A 26,442-nucleotide genomic window follows, 5' to 3' on the forward strand; every position below is an offset into this window, starting at 1 on the left:
AGATATCTTAAAATTTATGCCCATTTCTCTTATAGACCTTACATAGCTATTTCTTCAACCCTCATAATTTCCCTTTGCAGGTGGGGAGAGCAAGGCTTTCTTCATGACTGAAGCAAAAAATTCAAGCTCAGAGAAATAAAAATGATCAAGAGTATGTCATAGAGTAAATGGGCTGCTAAATAAAATTCCATTTTAATTTCAAGATGCCTATAAACCACCACCACAAATACCCTCAAAAATTCTCTAATGGGTTAGATCAGTAGCTCACTGAGTTAAGGACTTAATTTCTGACAATGGCAACCATTAACTTGGTACAGAAAGATACAGCTGCCTTCCAGCAGGTTGGATATCGATGTTGTCCCAGCCTTCTGGCTTCCTACACTATTTCAGTGGGGGCTTGTGGAGGAAGAGAGGTGAGCACAACCTGACTCTTCCTGAGGGGCTTGTTTGGGATCTGCTGTCCTCTAGAGTGACAAAATCCATTAATTTACAAACTAGTGTGCAAAATAAGGCATTTGAGATCACTTCCTTTTTTGTCTTAAGCTGATTTCTTTCAAACTTAGATTTTCTTGCAATTCCATGAAAAAATTTTGTTTGCTATTTCCCTAGTCTCTACATTTAGCCTTTGAAAATGGACGTTCAGTCCATGTTTCATCAGTTTTGTATTTTTTAAATAAAAAATGTTAAAGCTTGGCCCCATTTGGAAGGTCCTAGATCGATTCGATCTAATTACTAGACCAATGTCCTAAACATAACTTTCAAGCACACCCTTCCTCCTTTATTTCAAGATACTGAAAACATAAAAGAGATGTTGCTACTTGACCGGAACATGTACCTTGTACACCCAGGTGAGCAGAACAAGAGTCTTTTCCAGCAACGTTGCTTGCGTAGCACGTGTACTGCCCGGCATCACCTTTGCTTACTTTGAGAACTGTCAGAGTGGCAGTATTTTCAACCAAAGTCATCTTGTAGTTGCCTCCGGGGCGAATCTCTCGGTTATCTTTGGCCCAAGTGATTTTGATGGGTGCAGTTCCAGTTACATGACATTTAAAAGAACCACTTTCTCCAAGAGCAAGATCTACCGACACAGGCTTTAAATCAAAGAAAGGAGGCACTTCATGCTCTGAAAAGGATGAAGACCAACATGGTGACTTCAATTTTCATGCTCTCAGCCATGGAGCAGAAACTAAGTGGCACCAGTCTTATGGTGGCTCACGTCAGTGAAGCTTTCATAATGAAGAGGGTAATGTGATGAGATACTCACCTGAGAGAATGAGCTTGGCACTGGACGAAGCAGTTCCAAGAGGATTAGAAGCTGAACAATTGTACTGACCAACGTGGCTCTGGTCAGTTTGCAAAATCTGAAGGGTTGCTACGTTATGAACAAAAGATGTCTGTAAATTAGAGTCATCTTTCAAAAGCACCCCATCCTTGTACCAAGACACCTGAAGAGGTTCTGAGCCATTGATTCGACATTCAAATGCAACTGGGAAACCAAGAGTCTCATGAACATCCTTCAGTTTTCTTGCAAAGGAAGGTGGAAGTTTGCGCTCTGTAAAGAAGTTACAGATAATCCTTATTTACAAGAGAGACAAGATCCACGACATACTTCAAGTCATTATGATTTTGATGTTTTTAAGAAAATGGTGCCATCAGCACATGGCACGACTTGTTGAATGAAACCATCATCACCTTTGATAACAAGCACGGCGGAGGAAGCGACGGCCCCCACGCTGTTTTCTGCCTTGCATGAATACTCTCCCACGTCACTGTGGTCCACTTTGTTGATTATTAAAGAGGCAATGTTATTTTTAAATTGCATTTTATATGCAGGAGCTGATCGTAGCTTTGTGTGTTCTTTATACCAAGAAATTCTAATTTCTGGGGTTCCATCCACTTTACATTGTAAAGTCGTGGGTTCTCCGATGGCTGCTTCTACGTGTTGCAGAGGTTCAATGAAATAGGGCGGTTCTAGGGTATGAAGGATAATAACCAATCAATCACGTGAACTTGAAGAGGAGGTTTTAAAAGAAGGAAAAGACAGGAACAAAAAGAGGTAACTTGTTAAACACACCTAAGACAGACACCAGAGCTTCACAGATGTCTTGCCCGGCCTCGTTCTCTATCAGACAACTGTACTGTGCGTAGTCCTCTATAGTGCTCTCTGTAATTTCCAGGATCGTCGATTTCTCTGTCATGGTAATACTGCAATTGTGAGACTGTGAGAGAGGGAACTCATTCTTCATCCAGCTCACAGAGATGGGAGGTGTGCCAGTAAACGTGGCCTCCAGAACAACGGGGCTGCCTGTCTCCACACTGAAGTCAGCCAACTTTTTCACGAAGGTGGCTGGTTCTGTATGGAGGAAACATGAGGGTGAAATGTGCATCTTCAAATGAAGACTTGGAAAGGAATTTTAAGAGACACATGAGGGGGAGAACAGAGCAAACCTTTCACAAACAGATGCGCGGTACAGGAGGCGCTGCCTGCGTCATTGGTCACGAGGCAAGAGTAGTCTCCACTCTGTGAGGGCTCCACCTCCAACAGCTCCAGTTCTGTCACAAAATCTTCCAGAGAGATGGTGCATGACTCCCCTGACACCAGTTCCCTGCTGCCCTTAAACCACTTCACCTTGAACGGAGGGGTGCCTCTAATGATGCTGGCAAAGATGAGGCTCGTTCCAGGTAAGACTTCCACAGAGTCGGGTATTTGTTCGAAAGAGGGTGGCTCTGGATAGCCCAGGGGAGGAAGAGATCAAGAGAAAGAAAGAAATCCAGGTGAGATGAGTTTTGCTCCTCTGGGAAAAGGGAGCTAAGCCCGCAAATGAAGACAAGATATAAAGAAATTCCACACGAGGCGGGCGCCATGTCACGTGGCCGAGACGGGAGGGCGGCCACGCCCCTGCCCCTCGCACACTGACCTTGCACAGTCAGCACGGCGGAGCATTCATCAGAACCAGCGACATTGGCAGCCACGCACGTGTATATGCCTGTGTCCGAGGGCTCCAGTATGTGCAGATTCAACGTACAGACATTTTCCGAAAAGCTGGACTGGCATTTAGGGCCGCTAATGAGCTCATTTCCGTCCTGAAACCAGCCAACTGAAATCGGGGCTGAGCCGGAGACTCGGCACTCCAGAACTGCCGAGGCCCCCAAGACGGCGTTCGTGTCCTTCAGCTTGCGGATGAAGGAAGGAGGCACGACTCGATCTGTGTGGAGAAGGGTAGTTTTCCGTTTACAAGAGAAACTTCCTTTCTCTCCCGCCCACCACCCCAGGGAAAAATGATAGATTCCTAAAGACCTCATACCACTCACCCGACACGTGGACCGAGACAGAGCACGTGCTTTTACCAACACTGTTTTTCACTTCAAAGCTATATAACCCCTTGTCGCTCATTTCTGCACAAGGGATTTTAACTGAAGCCACTCTGTTGATGAACGTAATGTGATGTCTGCTGTCTGCAGATAACTCTCTCCCATCTTTGAACCACTTGATGGAAAGTTCTGGTGTTCCAGCCACTACACATTCTAATGCAAAAGGATTTCCTGTAGTGACAGTCATGGGTTCTGGTTTCTCTACGATCCTGGCTGGTTCTAAAAGAAGAAGTATAATGCATTGAAAATAAAGTCACCTTCCAAACTGAGAGTGTAATCAATATATAATGGGGTAAGAATAATATTTGCAGATGATGATCATGAGCCAATCAATTTGATTTTTCTCTCAGGTTGTACTTTGTTACTAACCTACTACAGTCAAGACGGCTGAACATTCTCTCATCCCGGCATCATTTTTGATCTGGCACACGTATTTTCCAGAATCAGATGCTTCGGGACTCCCAAGTTGGAGGGTGGCGACATTATCGATGAATGAAATCCTGGTGTTTTCACTCTCTCTGATGATATCACCTTTATCTTTCATCCAGACAACAGAAATGGGCTGGAAACCTTCCACTACCGCCCGTAACTCAACAGCATCCCCAATAAGGGTTGAGGTGTCAATTAGCTTCTTCACAAATCGTGGGGGTTCTAATGAAAGAAAATTGTGGTTAGAGAGAAAAAGAATCACAGCCACATAAGTTATTAGTTAAGCAAGAAAAGATGAAAGGAAGAGACATATTTTTGTGCCCACGTATACAAACCTTTGAACTTGACAGTGCAAACACACGTGTCGCTTCCCACCTCATTAGTAGCTTTGCAGTGATATTCTCCTACATCGGAGGCTTCCAGATTAAGGATGTGAAGACTTGTATCAAAATTTTTTGAAGTGATTTTAAATTTCTTGCTGCTCCGAACTTGCTTTCGATCTTTAACCCACACCACTTCAAACGGGGGGGTTCCCGAAATTTCACATTGTAAGATAACATCAGAACCTTTAAGAGCTCCTATTGGAGAAGGCTTCTGGGTGAAAACAGGAGGTGCTACCAGAAAAAAAAAGAAGATGAATGATGAGAACATCTGCTTACTAAAAAGGAAAAATAATATTCTAAGAATCCAGAATCATTAAGAATGATTAGTGTGACCGCAGGACGGTATGCTAACACAAGAAATAACAATCCACAAAAACTAGTTTAAGAATTGCAAGCAAATCCCCAGAGTGAACCTTTTTATTTTGGAGCCTATGATATCGCTGAGAAAGAATCCGATCAGAGAAGAAAGGAAGGAGCTTAGTGTGTCTAACCTTTCACGGTCAGGGCTGTACTGCAGCTGGCCTCACCAACACCATTATGAGCTTCACAGATATAGTCCCCGCTATCCTCAGTGCTGCCTTCATTGATGGTAAGCAGTGCCACAGAATTAACGAACGACATATTGTACTTCCAACTTTCGTGAAGTTCGCTGTCATTTCGGAACCATACAACTTTGATTTCTGGGGAACCACTTATTTTGCATTCCAGTTGGATGGATTCTCCCTGCTTTGCAACTTTTGAAGCTTCTAGTTTCTTAACAAACTTGGGAGGTTCTAGTAAATCAAAGGAAAAAAACAGCTTGTGTTGGTAGTTGAAGATCCCATAAATATATATTTCAACTGGTTTATGAAGAATATACTTCCTGGTAATTTTATGGTAAATATTATGTTTTCTATTAAATAAGCTTTGAATATAGAATTTAATTGTTAAGTTTATTTTTGTAAGTTAAAACATATAAGTTAATGTATTACAGAAGTATTTGATCAAAATTTAGTAATGATAAATCAGAACTCCATATAACAGAAAAAATATGAGGACAGTAGAAACAATATTTAACAAATTTCAACTAGACAACACTATCTGATTGGATCATACTTAGAATTAACACTACTTTAGAGAACAATATAGAGACAAACAGAATTTTGATTAATGTTTTCAATACTAATATATGAATTCTAACATGACTCAGTTAGTTTATCCCAAACACTTAAAAACTGAAGGCACTTTTATAAGACACAGATGTGGGAAAGAACAGATATTGGTAGATGCCACGTAATGATACCTTTTACACTGAGTTGAGCTGAGCACGTGTCTTTGCCAACATCATTGGTTGCTTGGCAAGTATACTGACCAGAGTCTCCTTTGCCTACTTTAAGAATCCTCAGATGGGGAGTATTTCCCACACAGGTGATAGTATAATTTCCTCCAGGACGGATCTCTTTGTTATCTTTTGACCAAGTGATTCGCATTGGTTGAGCACCAGTAACGTGACACTCAAAGTCAGCACTTTCCCCAGCAATGACATCTATAGATACAGGCTTGATGTCAAAGAAAGGAGATTTCTTAGGTTCTGGAAAATGAAAAGAGAAGGCAATGTGTGTTTTGTTTTACTTTTCCCATTGGCCATTTCCACTCTGGCAATGAATAAGAAGTCATGTTTTGGTTTGTAAAGGGAAAGATTAACATGGGAACAAACCTCTTGCCGTCAGTCTAGCACTAGAAGATGCTGTTCCGAGTGGGTTAGAAGCTGAGCAGGAGTACTGTCCAGAGTGACTCAAGTCAGTTTGCAAAATTTTTAAGGTTGCCACATTATCTACAAATGATGTCTGCAGATTCTCGTCATCTCTTAAAAGTACCCCATCTCTATACCAGCACACTTGGATGGGTGCAGAGCCATTTAATCGACAAGTGAGTGTAACCGGCAACCCAACAGTCTGTTCAATGTCTTTCAGTTGTCTTGCAAAGGAAGGTGGGAGTTGGCGCTCTGTAGGAAGACAAGTGACACTTGAGCCATTAGTAGCCTGAATAAAAATTTCTCCATAAAAATAAAAGAATTAAGATGAAAAAATTTCTTAATTTCTAAATTCATATCATCACCTTGAATTCTGAAGACAGTCTTAGAAGAGGCAGTTCCTATACTATTCTCTGCTTTACATGTGTACTCTCCACTGTCATTAATATTCACTTTATTAAAAACCAGTGTGGCCACATTGTTGGTAAAATAGGTCCTGTATTCAGGAGTTGGTCGTAACTTAGTGTCTCCTTTGTACCAAGATACTGTAATTTCTGGTGTCCCAGCCACCTGGCATTGTAAAGAAACTGAATCTCCAACGGATGCCTCCAGAGGTTCTAGTTCCGTAACAAAATACGGCGGTTCTAAAGAAGAAAGGATCACAGTCAGCAACTGGACTTGAAGAACACCAAACAAAGCATGCTTTGTGCCACATAAATGCCAATCATTGACGAGGGAATAGTAAGACAACACACCTAATGTAGATACCAGAGCTTGGCAAACATCCCTCCCTGCCTCATTTTCAATTTCGCAGGAGTACTGTCCTGCATCCCTTTTTGTGCTATTCAGAATTTCTAGGATGCAGGTTTTCTCTGTTGTGACGATGCTGCATCTCTCAGATGGAGTTATGTTAAAACCATCCTTCTTCCAGGTCACTGAAATCGGAAGCATCCCAGTGTAGGTGCCCTCCAGAATTATGGACTTCCCTGGTTCCACGGAGTGATCGCTTAATTTCTTCACGAAGGTAGCTGGTTCTGGTGAGTGAGAAAGCACAGCAATTAAACACAGACAGAGTGCAGAGATCCCCGTGTAGAGAAAATAGGAAGGGCAAGTGCAATTGAGCAGACCTTTCACAAAGAGACGCGTAGTGCAGGACGTTTGGCCTGCACTGTTAGAAACCACACAAGTGTATTCCCCACTCTGAGAGACGTCAACGTTGAATAATTCCAGTTCTGCCACAGTGTCTTCAAAATAGATGTTGCACTGGTCTCCTCTCACGAGTTCTCTGGCACCTCTGAACCAGCCGACCTTGAAGGGAGGGGTCCCTCGGATAACGCTCGTGAAAGTGACATTTTTGCCTGGTAGTGTTTCCAGAGGTTCAGGTTCCTTCACGAAAGAGGGTGGTTCTGCAGAGACATGGAGGACATGGAATAGAGCCTATAAGCTTCTCATTTAGTTGCAACTTTGGATCAAAAATGAAGAGCCCTTTTGAATGGGCGTCAAACGGGTGCCTGGATGAGCGCCCAAAGGAGAATCTGTAAGAAACGGTTTGCGTAGGGAACACCAACCTTGCACAGCCAAGGCTGCCCGACATTCATCGGAGCCAGCCGTGTTAGCAGCCACGCATGTGTAATTGCCCATGTCCGAGGAGTCCAGGGAATTCAGCTGCAACGTGCAGACGTTATCTGAAAATGTGGTTTGGTACTTTGCTCCGCTGACAATCTTCGTTTTCTCATGAAACCAGGCAACAGAGATGGGTGATGACCCAGCTACTTTGCACTCCAAGATGCAAGAAGTACCCAGCACCCCAACAGTATCTCTCAGTCTCCGCGTGAAAGAGGGAGGGACCATTCGGTCTGTGTGAGGAAAGGCAAGAGATCATCATGATTTGAAAGAGAAGAACGCTGAGAGACCCAAGCTGGATAAATGCATTTGCATAAAGCCATGGGAGGCGGGAGGGATGGAGCGGAACTGACCTGAAACATCAACCACAGCAGTGCAGCTGCTTTTTCCCACGTTGTTTTGAACCTGGAAGGTGTATGTGCCTGCGTCTTGGCTTTCAACAGAGAGTATCTTTAAGGAAGAGATTTTGTTGTAGAAGCTAAATTTGTGTTTTTGGCTGCTGGTCAACAGCTTTCCGTCCTTGTACCATTCTACAGAGAGTTCAGGAGTGCCAGCCACCTTACACTCCAGAGTGCACGTTTCTCCCACAGTCACTGTCATTGATCCTGCTTTCTCAACAATGACCGCAGGCTCTGCAATAAAGCGTGAGAGCCATCTGTCAAAGTCTGTTACCTTTACCATGCCTCTACTCTAAAAATTCCCTGAGACTGTTTCTTCCCATGGTGTGGTTGTATTAGGGCTCTCTCCCTAGAGAGAGATGATTTCCACAATTACATGTTATCGTGAAATTCGGGGTTAGTGTTAAGAAATATTTTTCTGCACTAGTTGACTTCCAAAACAATTCAGTGTATATTAGACAGTATGTACTGATTTGCACTTGACCCTAATGCAAAGGATTCTTGTTATTATGAATTACTTGATATTTTTGCTTTAAGGTGCTAAAGCTAGTAGTGTTCAAAGCTGTTATCCAAACAGCTGTCAAGTTAAAATGTCCAAAGATGCAAGTGCAGGTCTTTCCTATTTAACTTGGATCTTGGGCATTCTTGCCATATTTTGGAAACAATTTCCTTGTTGCCTCTGCTGGCTTCCAGCAGTTTTCATGCTTAAACAAAAGTGAGTCATGATTATAATGGCTAATCCATCAAGAAGAGCAGTAAGTAAACATCGAAACAAATGGCTAAGTTTTGTTAGGATCACAGAAACAGGAAAGAGTTTGAAAGATTGATTGGGGGGGAAGAAAAGATTGATTAGGTCCTTTCTCCTAAAGCTTTTTTTTCTTTCTTTCATTTCGTTCTTAAAGGTTTTATGTATGTATGTATGTATGTATATATTTATGTATGTATGTATTTGAGAGAGAAAGAGTGAGAGAGAGGTGGAACAGGAGATGGGCAGAGGGAGAGGGAGAAGCAGGTTCCCCACTGAACAGGGAGTATGATGTGGGGCTCAATCCCAGGACCCTGGGATAATGACCTGAGCCGAAGACAGACGCTTAACTGACTGAGCCACCCAGACACCCCTCTCCTAAACCTTTCAAACAGGTAAGGATTAATATCCTTCTAGAAGAAATTCAGAACAGGAGGGTCTACCAGTGACTCATCTTGGTGTTTGGCATCACCTTCTATCAGGGACCATTGTACTATATTGTACCAACCTAACACAGTCAGTGTGGCCATGTTCTCCCTCATTCCACCATCATTGTTGATTTGACAGATATACTTCCCAGCATTAGCTGGTTCTGCTTTTGCAAACTGCAGAGTTGCAACATTGTCTACGAATGTAATTCTGATGTTTTCACTTTCTCTGATCACTTCTTTCTCTTTAAGCCACTGGACAGAAATAGGCGGGGCTCCTTCTATGGATGCTTGTAACTCAGCAGGCTCGCCAGCTACAACGGTGAGGCTGTTCAGTTTGGAGACAAATCTTGGTGGTTCTGAACAAGGAAAGATGGGTGGAGATTATTGAAAATGTTGTCCAGATAATGGAAGACAGAAAGAAAAAAGTAAGTTTTGCACATTCCTGCCATTTCTGCCACGTGCAGGAAATATGCTTACCTTTTAATTTTACGGTACAAATGCAAGTATCACTTCCAACTTCATTCTGTGCCTTGCAGTAGTATTCACCAATGTCTGAAGCTTCAACATTGAGAATGTGAATACTTGCATGGAAATTTTTGGATGCAATCTTGTATTTCTTACTACTTCGGAGCTGCCGCTTGTCTTTGTACCAGATCACCTCAAACGGCGGTGTTCCCGAAAGTTCACACTCAAGACTAACTTCAGTATTTTTAAGGGTTTCTACTACCGGAGGGAAGCTGCTAAAAACAGGTGGTTCTGTAAAAACAAGAATTTCTAATGAATTGGGCTATTTCATTTCACACAATGCTTTTATTTCCCTGTTTTTAAGTTGGAAAAAAGAGTCAAGATACTATAATGGGGAAATGATGTCCAGAACTATCACTTTAGTGTGAAGGAATAACTGCATTGGAGAAGCCAGTAGTTTTTACAAAATCACTCTTCTTCCTTGGCAAAGAGCCCAGACAAGAACACTAGGTGTCCTTACTGAGGAATTCAATCTTCTATCTACCTGACCATACGAATTTATCTTGGATGATAAGGACTGATGCAAAAATTGTAAACAAAAACCAAACCCAAGTACATTTAATGAAGATGATTTGCATGAGGTTTAGAATCCTGACTTCAGAGATGAAATGTTTTGTAAAGGCTTTATAACCGAGATACGTGGAAGCCATTATGACACCTGTGACCTACGTCTTCCATGTCAACAAATGTTATTGAAATAATTGCTTCACACCATGACAAACTTGGACTTTGGATAAAAAATACTGAAAAATGGCCACAGAAAATACTGGTATTAATTGCACCAAGACATAGTGATATAATTAAAAAAAAATAGGAACCAATTCTTGAGAGAGGAAAAGAATATATAATGTTCCTGTGTTTTTAAAATGTAGGTATGTATGTATTTTTAAGTAGGCTCCACACCTAGAGTGGAACCTAATGTGGGGCTTGTACTCAAAACACTGAGATTAAGACCGGAAATCAAGAGTTGGACACTTAACTGACCAAGCTTCCCAGGCATGCCTATAATTGTCCTGTTTTAAATGTAAGGTTAAAACCTGGATTGCTTGCATCTTATATACATGTAGTAAATATTCTTTCTTTGTTATTAATGCTAAAGATTATAGTGAGGATGATGATACATTCGTAGGATAATCAAAGACAAAAATTGATTTTAAAATACCTACTTTTCCCTTCCCCCCTTTTTTTTTTTTTGGTATGTTTATGAAACATTAAATTTAAACTGCTTGGCCAGTGTGTTGAGATGAGCAGAATTAAGACACTGGAGTAACAAGAAAAATACCCCAGAATGACTGGCTACATGTAAGCAAATCTTAAGAAAGAACCAAAAAGGGAAATAATACTAGTTTGCGGAAATATTCTATGATCTCAAATGGAGACTAAAATGACAGTAAAAGAATTAAGACCTTTGATACCCCAGGGGAGAAGAAGGTGGGTTTCAGGTAATGAGGAACAGAAGAGAGAGATTTCTACCTTTCACGATAACCTTGGTACTGCAGCTTGTGCTGCCGGCAGGATTCTGAGCCTCACAAATGAAATCCCCACTGTCCTCAGTGCCCAGACTGTTCATCTGTATGACGGCCACTGAGTCAATGAAAGTCATTCTGTATTTGTCACTGGCTTGGAGTTCGTGTTCATTTCTGTACCACACAACTCTGATTTCTGGGGATCCAGTTATCTTGCATTCCAGTCGCGTGGAATCCCCTGCTTTCACTATTTTGGTTGCTTCTAATTTCTTTACAAACTTTGGTGGTTCTAGAGAGTGAAAGAAAGAGGAGATTATGAGGGAACAGATATAAATGACAAACGCTAAATCAGGTGGTATGCGGGAAAGAGTAAAAGACGAACAATGCCTGGCAAATACAGTGTACTGTTAGAGAGAAGTGAACTTTCTAGGTTGGGGAGATGCACTGGACAGAAGGGAGCCACAGGCCAGACAGAAACATGAAACAATCCAACGTGCACACCTGTCACAAGCAACATCGTGGTACAAGAGTCGCTACCAACGTCATTGGTAACTTGGCAAGTGTATTGTCCCGTCTTGGAAGCATCCACTGAATAAAGATTTAAGAAGCTAGTTGACCCTTCCAAGCCAATGAAACATTTAGGTCCAGAGGCAAGTTCCACATCGTCTTTAAACCACTTAATTTTAAAGGGCGGTGTTCCTTTGAGTACTGCTTTAAATTCTACTGTAGCGTCTGGTACGGCTTGCTGTCGTTCAGGTTTCACCAGGAAGCTTGGTGGTTCTATAGACGTTAAGAGAAATATACTTAATTAGATTCCTCATAGTTAAACTGTTTTGACACTCCTACGGACATGTAAGCAGACATTTCTAAAAAGAGGCAATGACTGTGTATTTCTTGAACTCAAAAATATGGACCTACGGAAACAGAATTACCGATACTTTATGGTCTCAAGAATACAAGGGAAGAGTGCCACGTTTAAAAAGCAATCACAAAGAAGAATCAAGAGGAGGAAAAGAAGTTCTAACCTTTAACAGTTAAGATGCCGCTGCAGGCATCATCCCCTGCTATGTTGGAGACCTTGCAGGTGTAATTGGCAGTATCTTCTAATTCCAGGTTATTAACTTCCAGTGACACTGTGTTCTCGTGACAGACGGGTCTGTATTTTGTACTTGTAGATATTTCTTTTCCGTCCTTAAACCACTGAGCACTAATAGGAAGGGAGCCAGAAACCTTGCACTCCATACGAATAGAAGAGCCCAGAACTTTATCCATTTTGGTTAATTTTTTGGTGAAAGATGGAGGAATGTCTTGATCTATCCAATGCAAACAGCAAAACACATCCATTAACATGTTGCCACTTGTTTACAAGGGATAGAGGTAGCAGAGATAAGGGAAGCCGACTAGGGCCCAAGTACACACCTAGCACTCTAATGTCGGCGTCGCAGCTACTGCTTCCAAAGTCATTTTCCACCTTGAACGTGTACTGACCACTGTCCTGCTTCATGACTGACTGAATCCTAAAACTGGCCACGTTATTTTCAAAACTCATCGAAAAATATCTACTGGGCACAATTTGTTTTCCATCCTTCAGCCATTTCACTTTGAGTTCTGGTGTCCCGGCCACCACGCACTCCAGAGTCACTGGGTCTTTCTCAGTGACATCCACAGACTTAGCTTTCTCTAGGATTTGAGCAGGCTCTGCAGTAAGAATTAAAGTGCAAATTAATTGCATTGCTAATTCCACTAGAAATAAGGGGTGCTTATGTAACTGTCCCCCACCGACTAAGTCTTCAAGACAACAGCTCACAGACCTTGTACTAAAAGGAACGCGTAACACCTCTCAAGGCCCGACTCGTTCTTGGCTTGACACGTGTATCTCCCGCTGTGTCCATTGTCCACAGCTCTGATCTGAAGTGTGGCCACGTTGTTCACAAATGAAATATGAGCATTATCATCTTCATCAAGAATGTGATCATCCTTGAGCCAGGTTATAGAAATGGGAGGAGAGCCCGCCACCGTACTTTGAAAGGTGGCAGAGCTCTTCAAAACAGTAGTGACGTTTTCTATCTTCTTAATGAATGACGGGGGTTCTGTGATGCAGTGAGATAGTGGGGAAAAGAAGAGGCATAGTTGAGCTTCTCCTCATGATCAGAAAATGAAAGAGCATTACTGAATTTTTCGTGGTAGCCTACTTTGTGGGTATACCACTGACCTTTCAGGGAGACTCGTGTCATGCTGGCGCAGCTGCCACCTTCATTGGATACAATGCACTGGTATTCACCAGTGTCTGATGGGTCACACCTGGTTATGTGGAGGTTGAACACCGATACGCTGTCAGTGAGGGTATATTTTTTGCTGCTTCGGATTTCCCTGTTATTCTTCAGCCAAGTGACCTCAAATGGGGGTGTCCCCGTCACTTCACACTCCAGCTGCACGTCACTATCTTTCACGACCTCCACCGGCCTCAGCTCCCTGATAAAGGTGGGAGGTTCTAAAGATTCAAAAGGAAGATAGAGACGAGCTTACTTGAGGAAGACCGGGAGCCTGGCCAGCAGCACAGCCAAAGGGGAAAACGGACCCAGGAACGCACCTTTCACTTTTAATTCAATGCTGCAGCTTGCTGTGCCCGCGTCATTACGGGCCTCACAGACGTAAGTCCCATTGTTTTCTACCCTGGCACCAGAGATTTGGAAAGTGGCTAAACCATCAATGAAGGAAATGCCATGTTTCTGAACAGCTGTTATTTCGTTCCCGTCCAGATACCAAGAAACTCTGATTTCAGGAGTGCCCATTATTTGGCATTCAAATGTTGTCGACTGTCCATTTCTCAGCACTAATACGGGGCTGGGCTTCTTAACGAATTGAGGAGGTTCTAAAGATGGGCAAGAAAGTGTAACATGAACATTTATTAAAACAAAGGCTGGAATCACTTTCTTCAGCCTCTTCCCTCTCCCCAAGAAAATGCAGACAAGCAAGCAAGAGAGATGTATGTAGAGACCAGACCTTTTACAAAGAGCGTAGCTTTACTGGTTGCGGTGCCAACATCATTGCTTAGTTGGCAAATGTAGGTCCCAGAATCGGCGGCTTTGGCTGAAAAGAGCTCCAGGATGGTGGAGGTGTCATCCTTCCAAATGGAGCGTGCTGCTCCCGAGTGCAACTCTTTGTTATCTTTAAACCACTTTATGGTCATGGGTGCAGAGCCACCCACAAGAGCCTTGAGCTGAACCCTTGTGTTGGGACTGATGTCCTGGGACTGTGGCTTTTCCATGAAGTAAGGGGGTTCTGGGATGAAAGACAAAGAAGCAAAAGGAGAAAGGAAGGTTTACTTGGGAATGGGGCAGTAAGGGCGAGAATTAAGAAATGAGACAGCAGACCCGTCCCTGATAAAGGGAGATAAGAAATGCCAACCTTTGACCGTGAGATGGCCACTGCACTGGTTGTGACCTGCCTTGTTGGTGGCCGAACAAGTGTACGTCCCACTGTCTGTACCTTCCAGCTGACTGATTTCCAAGAAGGCAGTGTTGTCATGAAAAGAGAATTTGTATTTCTCACTAGCTGTTATTTCTTGGTCATCTTTGAACCACTGGATGCTGATGGGATGTGAGCCAGCCACTATACATTCTAAGTCAATAAAAGACCCTTTAATGCTATTCATCTTCTTAAGCTTTTTGGTGAATGAGGGAGGTATGATAAGATCTATGCAATGAAAAAGCAAGAAACCAAAGGAAAAAAAGGTTAGGTCAACACAGCAATTTGTGTTTTCTGTAAAACTGCAGGAGACGAGGAGCAAGGACATGTTCAGTTTCGATACTAACCTAATACATTAATGCTAGCCTTGCAGCTGCTTCTCCCAACATCATTCTGGACCTCAAAAGTATATTCTCCACTATCTCTCTTTTCTGTAGAAATAATCTTCAGTATAGAGACTGTGTCAGTGACACTGATTTTGTATTTTTGGCCCAGGGTCAGTTCTTGGCCATCTTTAAACCATCTGGCTATAAGCTCCTTAGTCCCTGAAAATTTAACTTGCAAAGTGGCTGGGTCCCCTTGGGTGACATCTATAGACACAGCCTCCTCGGTGATCGTTGCAGGTTCTGTAGAAAACAAAGGGACAGGTGTGGATTGTGAGTGGCTCCGCTGAAAGGCTCACATCGGCCTTATTTCCTAAAACCCGTGGCAAACCTTCTGCACCGACCTTTCACTGAGAGCAATGCATAACATCTTTGTATTCCTGCATCGTTTTTGGCCTGACAGACATATTTCCCATCGTGCTTGACTTCGATGCCACTGAGGTACAGACTAGCCACATTGTTCTCAAAGGTGATTCTTATATTATCGTCCTCGGTGATCTCATCATTGTCCTTTAGCCAAGTCACGGTGATTGGCAAGGAGCCCTTCAGGGTGGCCTGGAAGGCAGCGGTGCCTCCCCGAAGGGAGCTGGTGCTCTCAATCTTCTTGATGAAGGTTGGGGGTTCTAATAGGAGAATAATTCTCAATCAGTGTCAGCTTAGAGCAAAAGTGGAGTTTTGACGGCACAAAGAGTTCATTCTACGGGAGAGCCAGTGCACGGCTGGAAGCGACACTAACCTCTGAGAGTCACCCGGGCAGTGCAGGTGCTGCTCCCCACCTCGTTGGTCACCCGGCACTGGTATTCCCCAGCATCCGTGGCAACAAACTTGAGGACCTGCAGGCTCACCAGCTGGTCCTGAATGAAGGTTTTATACTTCCTGCCACTTCTCAGCGTTGTGTTGTCCTTGAACCACGTAATCTCAAAGGGAGGTGTGCCTGCCACTTCGGCCAGCAACATGACATCGTATTCCTTCAACACTTCAATGGGCTTAAACTCTTTGGTAAAGTAAGGTGACTCTATAGCGGGAAAGGAATTACTTGGCATTAATGCGGGGCGAATCTGGGCTGGGGGCTACCACCGTGGTAATACAAGGACCAATGTGAACACAAACCTTTGACTATTAAAATGCTACCGCAGTGATCACTGCCAGCTTCATTCTGGGCCTCACACATGTACTCGCCACTGTCTTCAATGGCAACATCTGTAAGTCTTAGAACTGCAGTGGACTCCACAAAAGACATTTTGTGTTTGCTGCTCTCCTTAATTTCTCTATCATTTGCAAACCATGTTATTTTAATTGGAGGGGTGCCAGTTACTTTGCAGGCCAGCTGGGTGGTGTCTCCCTTCTTTAACAGCTGTGACGGCTCTAACCTCTCAACAAACCTGGCGGGTTCTGTGGAAGGAAGGAAGTTATTAAGAAACATGAGGAAGAAGAAAGAACGCATAAAGAGGGTAGCACAAAGATGTCAAGAAAACCAGGCAAACCTTTTACAAATAAGTTTGCACTGCACTCAACGCTTCCGGCGACGTTGCTGACTTGACAGGTGTACGAGCCCGAGTCAGAGGTTTTTACTGCATAGAGTTCCAGAGAACTTTCTAAAGCTTCTTTGGTGATATAGCAGCTTCCACCAGAGACGAGCTCTTTGCCACCCTTAAACCATCTGACTGTGAAAGGGGTGGACCCCTGGAAGGTGCTCTTCAGGCAGACTGCTGAGCCGGGCAGAACGTCCTTTGATGCAGGCTTAGTTACAAAACTGGGTGGTTCTAAAGGGGGGGGTAGTAAGAGAGAATTTCTAAGAGTTAAGAGGCACGATCTAAGGGAATAAGTCTTAATTTGAACATCGTCTATATCAGAATGAAATGCAAAGTCTCCAGCCAACCTTGCACAATCAGGGCTCCGCTGCTGTCTTTGCTTCCCACAGAATTCGTGGCACGACAAGTAAAATTGCCCACGTCATTCATGTCTACTCTGCTTATCTCCAAGGAGGCCGTGCCTTCCACAAAGGCTATTCTGTATTTGTCAGAAGAAGCTATTTCTCTACCATCCTTGAACCAGGACACCCTCATAGGGAGAGAGCCAGCGATTCTGCAGTCCAGCCTGCAGGTACTGTTGACAACACTGCCTACGTTGCGCAGGGGTTTGGTAAAAAACGGAGCAATGTCTCGATCTGTTCGTAGCACAAGAAGAAAAGAAAGGTAAGCATGGGAAAGTGCTCAGTGATTTGATGTGTGTGCACTGGCTGGGTTACAGAGGAGTGTGTAAGCATCGGTTTCCGAAGGTACTAACCTAACACAGTGAACGTTGTTTCGCAGGAGCTGCTGCCCACCTCATTGGAAATCTCAAATGTGTACTGGCCGCTGTCGTGCAGTTCAGCTGAATAAAATTTGAGTTGGGCAACATTGTTTTTAAAACTTATTCGGTACTTTTTGCTAGCAACCAAAGGTCTTCCATCTTTGTACCATTTGGGCTTGAGTTCTGGGGTGCCTGTGACTGTGTACTCCAGCGTGGCTGGGTCTCCGGCTGTCACCTGGACCAGCTCTGCTCTCTCAACAATTTTGGCAGGTTCTACAATGGTATTAAATAGTTAGCATGATCAAGTGTGCATTAGGATTCCACTTCAAATGGAAATAGTGATTCTAAGTTACAAATGTTCCTGCACGCACCTTTGACTGTTAACTCCCCAATGGAAGTTTGGCTCCCAGCTTCATTTTCAGCCAGGCATGTGTACTTGTCACCAAAACTAATCTGAACATCAGGGATGATCAAGACCGCAACACCATTAGAAAAGCTCATTTTGATCTTTCCATCTTCTTTAATGATCTCTTGTCCTTTAAACCAAGTGACCGAGATGGGTTCTGACCCTCTCACGGCAGCTTGTAAGGTAACGGTCTGACCTGCTAGTGCGGTAAAATCATCTACTTTCTTTACAAAGGTTGGCGGCTCTAGTTAAAGAAAGAGAACAAAGCTTGTCAACTCCCAAACACTTTCGACACCATATACCTTTATTTCATCTAGGTTACATTACTCCCATCCAATACCGCCCTTCTGTAGTGTCGGTTCATGAGAAGAATAAATTAAAATTTAAGAACAGTTACACCTCCATCCGAGAGAAAGAAGCACAGCTGTGGTTATCAGTGGACAACGTGGTCATAAAAGATGATTATGAAACCCACTTTTGTTACCAGAGATTAAATATTTACAGTCCTCTCAGAATAAAGCCTGGATGAAGGTCACTGACTTTGTCCCCAAGATCCCAGGTTAAAACAAAAGTGAAACATACTGTCACGGAATAGGAGAAGAAGAAAAAGCGCTGGTTTTCCTTCAGTGGATTAAGAAAGTGATTTCAACAATAGGTTAGTGAGGCACCGTTTTGTTCAAGCACTGACCTTTTAAGAAGTGAGTTGCTCTGCAGCCACATTTCCCAACTTCATTAGCAACCACACATTCGTATTCACCAACGTCTGCACTATTGAAAGAAAAGATCTCCAGAGACACCAGAGACTTCTGAGACAACAACCTGTACTTTTTACTACTTCGAATTTGCTTCTTGTCTTTGAACCAGCTAATTTCAAATGGTCCTGTGCCTGAGATTTCACACTGAAGAAGGGCATTTGTTCCTCTCACTATATCTGCAGGCTCAAGAGTTTTGATGAAAGATGGAGGCTCTACAAAGGCACGAAAGCATTGTGTAAGTGAGGTGTCCCGAGCAAATACAAAGAAAATCTTTTTCTCAGAAAACCCATGGACTCCGAGTCAACCAACCTTTGATAACTATTTCAGCACTGCAAGAGTCACTGCCAACGTCATTCACCGCCTCACATGAGTAAGTACCACTATCTTCGACTTTGACATCCGTCAGATCAAGCACAGCCTCAGAATTGACAAAAGACATTCGACGAGTGTTACTCTCACTAACTTCTTTGTTATTTTTAAACCAAGTGACCTGGATCACAGGGGAGCCTTTCAGCTTACAGTGGAGGCGCGCGGATTCACCTGGCAGCATTAAATAAGAGGGATCCACCTTCTTCACGAAGGATGGTGGCTCTATGGGAAGTTAACAAAAAAGAGAAAGGAAAGAGATGTGAAGCATCAACTCCACAAAAGAAAAGGAGACGTATACCACAAGAAGACACAACACACATCAAATATCTCGATGAAATTTCTGACAGGGTTGTGGTGCCCTCAATAGTTCTCTAGGGTTCCATGATTTTAAAACCTATCCTGGGCTCTCAATTAAACAAACAAACAAACAAACATAAAAGCAAGCCAACTCTTGTCTTATGTGAAACACAAACTCTCTGTCTTACACAAAAAACAACTGCATAAGAGAAGAGAGTTAAGGGTTGCCTAGACACTTGAAGTTCTTAGAAGACATTTTAAGCACGTTTTGTTAATGGCACACAGTTTTAAAAGAACATAGTAGCTTCTGAAGAAGATTGAAAATATAAAATCAGACAATGCCAAGATTTCCCCAAACCAAAGGTTTGCTTGCATGAAATTACTTTAATAATAAAATGTATGGACTGCCTTGTCAATAGTTTTTCTCCAGTGGCATCCTTAAAATGAAAAATAACATTCATTCATACATTTCTTACCTCTGATAGTAACTGTTGCCGAAGAGGAGCTGCTCCCAGCCTCATTGGAAGCAGTGCAAACATAGGTGCCTGAATCTTTTAGTTTGGCCAGAGGGATCTCAAGGGATACTATCTTATCTTCAAAATAGATCTTATAATCTTTCCCAGGGGGTAGTTTTTGCCCGTCTTTATTCCATGTTACGGTCACTTTTCTGTCTTCATCTACTTGGCACTCAAGATGGATCTTCTTATTGATGGCGGATTGCACGGGTTCTAATTCTTTAATGAAATGCGGCTTGTCGATGATGATTAACTCAGCTTGGCAGATGTCAGCTCCAAACTTGTTGGAAGCCTTGCAAGAATAAACTCCTCGATCTTGAATTGTAAGATTTGAGAGTTCTAAACTGTGTTTATTTTCTGCCTCTGAAATCTTGCAGTTAGGGGAAGGTGATAATGCAGCACCGTCTTTCTGCCAAATGGTTTCAATCACGGGAGTCCCTAATACCGTGCAGAGGAACTTGGCTGTCTTACCCACAAAAGTTGTAACAGACTTAGGTCTGGAGTAAAAGCTTGGTGGATATGCCTCTGCAAAAGAAAGTTTTTCCACATTATATTTTTGTCCCCACAGACGCTCTTGCTGTGATTATATATTCTAAGAAAGAGAAAAGATGAGCTACATATTTAGATAGACACGAGACATTATTTAAAATAGGATAATAAATTCATCAGATGAAAAGATTGGCCAAAGGAAAGGGATGAGAGGGTTCTTTATAGAGGCACGAGACACCACTTTCAATGTCTCCCATAAAGGAAAGAACAAATGTTGCTTTGTCTAGTAACATTAACTTATTATTGTTAATGATTTGTCCACTTTAGTAGCTGATTCGTTATCTGAATCATTTGATAAGTAATTCAGCTGCTCCTTAAATTCTGTGAATTAGAAGACTGTGTAAGGAAGATAAAGAAAATGTACTCGACTTTCCTGAAGAGTAGGGACATTAAGTGATAAGAAGACAGAGTACTTTGGTGAAGTCTCCCTAACCTTCATGTCAACCATCAGCAAATCCTTCAATGGCCCAACTCTGAATCATTCCCTACATCATTTTGAACTTGTAAAAAAATTTATAGAAGTAATTTCCTATTTCCATTCTGCATTTTGAAGGAAGTCTTTAGGAACCTCTTTCCAATTAAATTAAAAAAAAAAAAACCTCCTCCTCTTCCTCCTTTCCCTCTTATTATTTGAAAGCTCAGGTATTAGTGCCCTTATTCAGCTGGACTAATTTGGGTGAAGAGGTTTCCAAAGGCATCATTAAGAATACTGCCAGACAGCTGGTTTTATGGACACTCCAATCACAGAGTGAACCATTGGATGGGTTATCATGGGCCTGAGTTTCAGATTTTTTGATACATGAAAGAGCTGCAGGGAAGAGGAAGCGAGAGGGAACCCTGACTTTTCCAAGCTAAAAAGATGGCTTTTGTTTGCCTTTCCCTTTCAGGCTTCTATTGGAAAAGACCAAAGGGGCTCTTCCACCCAGATATTTAGTGCATATCTTCTCTCAATAGCACAGAGAATTGCTACCCCAGACTTTACATTCACACTTATCCTTGGAAGAAGAAAGCAAAAGAGAAACAGAGACAAACAGACAAAGAAAAGTGCTACTGATTTTTTTTTTCCTAATGAGGGAAACCAAATACTCAATGAGTGTGAGCTATTCAAAAGTCATCTTGTTTGTCAATGAGGAAATTGAGAACAGAATATTTATGTAGTTGCTCTTATTTTTAAATTAGTAGTGAAACCTAGGGTGAAAATCCTAGTTTATAGTCCTGAAGAGCTCCCTGTCTTATTTTAGGATTTAACTTTAATCTTATGTGCTGGCTTCCCCCCCTCCCCCAGTTTTTAATTCTGTTCTTAACTGGTTCCAAATTATTAAATACAATGGGACATTATTTATATTTTAGTAGCAATACACTATCCTGAAATGTGTCACATTAAGTGCCAAGCCAGGCCAGAAGGAATTAGCCAAGATATTTCCACTATGCTAGTCATTTTAGAGAGAGAGAAAGAGAACAAAACAAACCAAAAAAAAAAAAAACCAAAAAAACAAAAAAACAACCAAACTCCAAACCAAACTTTCAGGTGCCACTGCTCATTGGATTCCTTGACATTGTTCTCAAAATAATAAGTTATTTTTATTTTTCCCTTAGCTGCTCTTAGAAAGAAGACAGTAACAAATGAGATCTCATCCCACATGGATGCTGTGCAAACTAGCCCTTGTGTTACAGCATGGCTGTTGGTCTCTCCATTTGGCAGCACAAGCCCATCCTGCGCTGCAGAAAAAGTAAAACAGGCTACAGTGTGAAGCAGGGCAACCAGCTCAGTCTATGCCATTTACCTGTCACAGTTAGGGTAGCTGTACAGCTGACACTGCCATACTCGTTGGAAGCTTTGCAGGAGTACTCGCCGCAGTCCACCACCTGGGTTCGCAGGATTTCCAGGCTGGAGACATACTTCGAGGAGCGAATGGAACACTTGTCACTTTCGTAAATTTCTCGGCCAGCTTTAAACCACTGGAAACGAACATTGGGGGCACTTTGGACCTCGCAGGTGAATTTGGCTAGGTGGCCCAGAGCTACTTCTAGGGGCTCGATTCTCCTTTTGATCACGGGGGCAGCTGCAAAGGGAAGCAGAGGCTGTTAGCATGCCTCCTTATCAGGCAGACCACATTTTTCTTTCTCTTCTCACTTTTGTTGCTGTTAATGAAGTAAAACAGTTGAAACTGGTGAGATGGATTGCAGGGGTTTAAGACAAGTGACTGGAAAATGAGAACAATCATTGAAGGTAAAAGAAGACAATAAGTAGCTTTTAACACATTCAATCGTTACTTTGCAGTGGACTGTGAAAAACATGATTAAAATGTGATGCTATGGGCTTACATGCATAACAACATGATATATTCTTTAAATATACCATGCTAAGGACACTGTGAACAGCATTTTTAAAAAGTGATATACTACATCCAGTGATGAAGTGAAACAATATCCAAAAAGAAATACAAATAAGAAACGCCAATGGACAATTAATCATGGTTATTCTGAATTTAGGGATGAGACTGGTAATTTCAGGCAGCAAGGTGTTCACTGACAGCTTTTGTTATATGTTATATTAAAGTACTTTCAACTAAATATAACTAAAAAAACATACTGGTATTATGGAACATAGGAATATAACATCTAATTTTAAAAATAAATAGGGACGCAGATAGGATAATGTATGACCTCGTAAGGCAGTAAGGGAAAAGGAAAAGAATTAATAACCATGATTATGTCTGTGGTTTAATTCTTACTCTACACAAATCACATTCTGGCAGAGGCAGGTAAGTGAAAACTCAGTGATGGAAACTAAATCATTACAATCCAGTGAACATTAGAGCTCAAGCCCCCTCATCCTTAAAATCCAACCTCTTTTGACTACAGTGAGTTTGGCTGAAGTTGCTGCGTTTCCCTTGTCGTTCAAGGCCTCACAGGTATATGCTCCTTGATGTTCTTCTGTATTTACTTGGTAGATTACTAACGTAAATGTATTTTGATCTTGTAAACACTTGAACTTTTCATCTGAACGCACCAGTGTGCTCTCAAAATACCAATTCACCTCTTTGGCGTTTGTTATGGATGACGAGAGTTTTACAGTGTCACCTTCCTCCACAGTAGTGTCCACCAAGGGTGTGTGAATGACAGGAGCGTTCCCTTCAACTACGCTGCCCTCAGCTTTCTGTAGCTCTCCTAGGCCAGCCTCCCCAGTACCACTTCTGGGGGACTTCTTTCTTTCCTCTGACAGCTTTGGGGTCTCATCCTGTTTTTCATCAGGGCTAGGAGCTGGAACAACGCCATCAGGGACAGGTGCGGTATCTGCAACTTTGACCTGACTTTCCACATGAAAATAGCTGACCTCTTCTGCAGAGACAAGATGTTTAGATTTGACTTCTGGTTCCCAGACTGCGTCAACCTTCTGGGAATCTGGAAAAGGACCCATCTCTTCCTGCGAGCCTGTTCTGGCTCCCTTCAGGATTCTGGGACCCTCGGCTGTCAAGATGTTTACTTCCTCACACACAATAGAGCACAAAGCATCCTTAAGCTCGGTTTTCAAGTTAGCCATTTGTGGATCAATGCCTTCAATAGCAATGGTTAATTCTTCTGTTAGAGTCTTCATTGAGGTAATAAGGTAGGTACACAGAATGCGCTTGGGCTCTTGGGTGAAGTTTATGGCCTTCACCTCCACCTTTTCAATGTTCCTTAGCCATTCAGAGAACAGACCTGGTTGCTCACTGGCCACTGCTGCTTGCAAAGCCCTGCAGATCTGAGTTTTGAGGTTTAATCGTTGTTCTTCTGGAATTCCAGGAAGCAAACTCTCCTTAGAAAGAGTGTCACTTGCCTGCACCTCTTGCACTCCATTGACCATCAAGGGCTCTTTCTTACACTCACTGGTTTGGTTCAGGGGCATGACCAAGTCATCAGAACGCTCTTCCTTGAGCAGTACCTGCTTTTCCTCACACACTAGTGGAAATCTTAAGGATTTGCCTTCCTCAGTCCTGGCTGCATGATCTTGCCCTGTGCTTTCCAGTTGATCTGCACTTTCCATCAAAATTTCATCTTCTCTGCATGTGTGCTCTGAAGGGACCTGGGGCTCCCGGTTGACCTCAGAGGTGATGACCTCAGGGCCCTTAAAACTTTCCATGCTTCCCTCAGCTAAGCTCTGACTCAGGGTGAGAGCGCTTGGTGTGTCTTGCTTGGGAAGGGTCAGTCTTTGCTCTTTGTCCATTGAAGACACTGTCTTTTCTTCTGGTAAAAGCTCTTCCTCAGCCATAGAGGTTGGATATGAATGGGCTGGAGCATCTTCTATTGAAGACTGTGGATAACTCCCTTCGGGTTCAGCTAGTAAAGTTTTCAGAGGCTCCACTGTTAATGAACTGATTTCTTCTACAGATACAGCACTTGGGAAGATTTTTTCAGCATCTGATAGGACCACCTGTGGTTCAGGTTCTTGAAGCATTAGGACATCTTTGCGGAGAGTTTTCTGGGACTGGACCATCTCCAGCTGTAAATTGGGAGACAGTTCCTTGATAGACTGAGTACAAATGGTGCCGCTGACAGAAAGAAGCGCCCTGGTGCTTTCTGGATCAGGCACATTCTGCTCCAACATGACTACCGATTGCAAGTGCTCGGCCACTAACGTAACTTGACTACTTAGTTCACTGGCTTTAACAGTATGCTCATAAGCAAGCTGCTGGTTTTCTTCTGCCATGGAAGCGGCTTTCAAAACGGTGTTGTTTACAAAAGCTGCAATTTCCTTCTCTGAGTCGAATGTGTCAACTGCAGGACCCTTTAATGGAAAACCTTCAGCAGCCTCCGGTGTGGGCTCTGCTTTGCAGGGAGCATCGGTCATGTCCCTGTCTTCCAGAACTACAAGCAGCTCTGCTGCACAGGTGGACTCACCCCATGTATTCTTTGCTTTACAGACATAGAGGCCACTGTCCTCCCTCTGAGGGTCATTGACAATGAATGTTCCAGAACCATCTGGGTTATGAATGATGGTATAGTAGACATTGGTGCAAAGCTGCTGGTTTTCTTTGAACCACGAAACAGTGGGTGCAGGCTCTCCAAGAACCCTGTACTCAAAGACAGCAGGGAGCCCCCGAGCACACTGAATTGGTTTGAACTCCTTAAGGAAGTAAGGAGGACAAGGCCCTTCAGACTTCTCCAGAAATTTCTCCACTGGTTCTGGTTCTGTCTCTTTGTGCCCCTCTCCTTTGGAACTGATTTTTAGATAGGCATTGCATACTGTCCGTCCATATTCATTACTGGCAACACATGTATACTCTCCCTCATCCTCAAATTTGGTGAACAGAATGATCAGACTATGATCATTGCCGTCAAAAACCAATTTGTAGTCAGCAGAAGGGGTTAACATGACTCCATTAAAGAACCACTGAATTTTAGGCTTGGGAATGCCAGTGACAGTAACAGACAGTTTAGCTACATCCCCAATGCTTATTTCAGCATTTGACACTTCTTTGGTGAAAACTGGAATATGGCCTTCCTTTTTGGAATCAAATGTAGTTGAATGAGTTGGAGGTTCAGACAAAAGTTCAAGTGTTTCATTTCTATTAGATAACTGAAGGCCAGAGCTATAAGTTTGGAATTCTTCTTCCTCAGCAGACAGAAGAGAACTAGAAAACTCTGTATGGGGAAAAGTGATTATTATTTTACTATCAATTTTATTTAACAACAACAAAAAATAGAAGTCAAAAAATTATGCACCAGCTGATGGCTTTCTTCTGCTTTATTCCTGGAATCATTAGATTATCTTAAGATTTTTTAAAAAGCACATTTCTAAATTTTTAATCTTAGCTCATTTTATATTATATAACTATAAATACTGTATTCATGAAATTTTCAATCCACTTCATTTGTGTTAGTTTATACATTTTAAAGCTATTTTATGAATTTTTCTCTGTGGTATAACCCCAATTCTAAAGTTTGAAAAACTGCCGCCTGTATATTTGAAATAAAAGAATCTAGAATTATTTAAATCAAATTCAAAAAGATCCAGAATTATTATTTATGTTTAGAATTTTCTTGAGTTAAGAATGATAGCCATTGTCAAACTGAAGACTGATTATTTCCAAAATAAAACACTGATGTTTCTGTTACTGCTTATAAACTAAAGCTATTAGAAAAAAAAGAGGCTATAATTTGTATTTGTAAGAGAATCATTGGTTTCACTTAAGAGAAATTCTTGCCTTCTTTGGCTATGTAAATTGCCATAGTATTTCAACAGAGCTTTTATAATAAGGTTTTGTTAAGTCAAGAAAATGGGAGAATCAGGAATGAAAGAAAATAACTCCAACACTAAAAA

The 26,442-nt window shown here is 42.3% G+C and overlaps 1 protein-coding gene across 1 annotated transcript in view; it reads right to left on the reverse strand.

Annotated features, from left to right (window-relative positions):
* The window catches only part of TTN (titin), a 274,867-nt gene that overhangs the window by 182,896 nt on the left and 65,529 nt on the right, over nt 1–26,442 (reverse strand). Inside the window, 41 exon segments of the mRNA XM_047722299.1 lie at nt 836–1,123; nt 1,265–1,552; nt 1,693–1,971; nt 2,075–2,353; nt 2,449–2,727; nt 2,919–3,206; nt 3,313–3,591; nt 3,742–4,023; nt 4,137–4,415; nt 4,676–4,957; nt 5,467–5,754; nt 5,881–6,168; nt 6,282–6,560; nt 6,672–6,950; nt 7,044–7,322; nt 7,485–7,772; nt 7,893–8,171; nt 9,191–9,469; nt 9,591–9,869; nt 11,112–11,393; nt 11,606–11,884; nt 12,130–12,417; nt 12,524–12,802; nt 12,916–13,194; nt 13,317–13,595; nt 13,695–13,976; nt 14,108–14,386; nt 14,513–14,800; nt 14,920–15,198; nt 15,300–15,578; nt 15,692–15,970; nt 16,066–16,347; nt 16,440–16,718; nt 16,835–17,122; nt 17,242–17,520; nt 17,619–17,897; nt 18,342–18,620; nt 18,718–18,999; nt 19,551–20,114; nt 21,923–22,201; nt 22,989–25,763. Of these exon segments, the coding sequence (XP_047578255.1) occupies nt 836–1,123; nt 1,265–1,552; nt 1,693–1,971; nt 2,075–2,353; nt 2,449–2,727; nt 2,919–3,206; nt 3,313–3,591; nt 3,742–4,023; nt 4,137–4,415; nt 4,676–4,957; nt 5,467–5,754; nt 5,881–6,168; nt 6,282–6,560; nt 6,672–6,950; nt 7,044–7,322; nt 7,485–7,772; nt 7,893–8,171; nt 9,191–9,469; nt 9,591–9,869; nt 11,112–11,393; nt 11,606–11,884; nt 12,130–12,417; nt 12,524–12,802; nt 12,916–13,194; nt 13,317–13,595; nt 13,695–13,976; nt 14,108–14,386; nt 14,513–14,800; nt 14,920–15,198; nt 15,300–15,578; nt 15,692–15,970; nt 16,066–16,347; nt 16,440–16,718; nt 16,835–17,122; nt 17,242–17,520; nt 17,619–17,897; nt 18,342–18,620; nt 18,718–18,999; nt 19,551–20,114; nt 21,923–22,201; nt 22,989–25,763 (14,319 nt within the window).

Source organism: Lutra lutra, chromosome 3, assembly GCF_902655055.1.
Source record: "Lutra lutra chromosome 3, mLutLut1.2, whole genome shotgun sequence".
Lineage (NCBI taxonomy): Eukaryota > Metazoa > Chordata > Mammalia > Carnivora > Mustelidae > Lutra > Lutra lutra.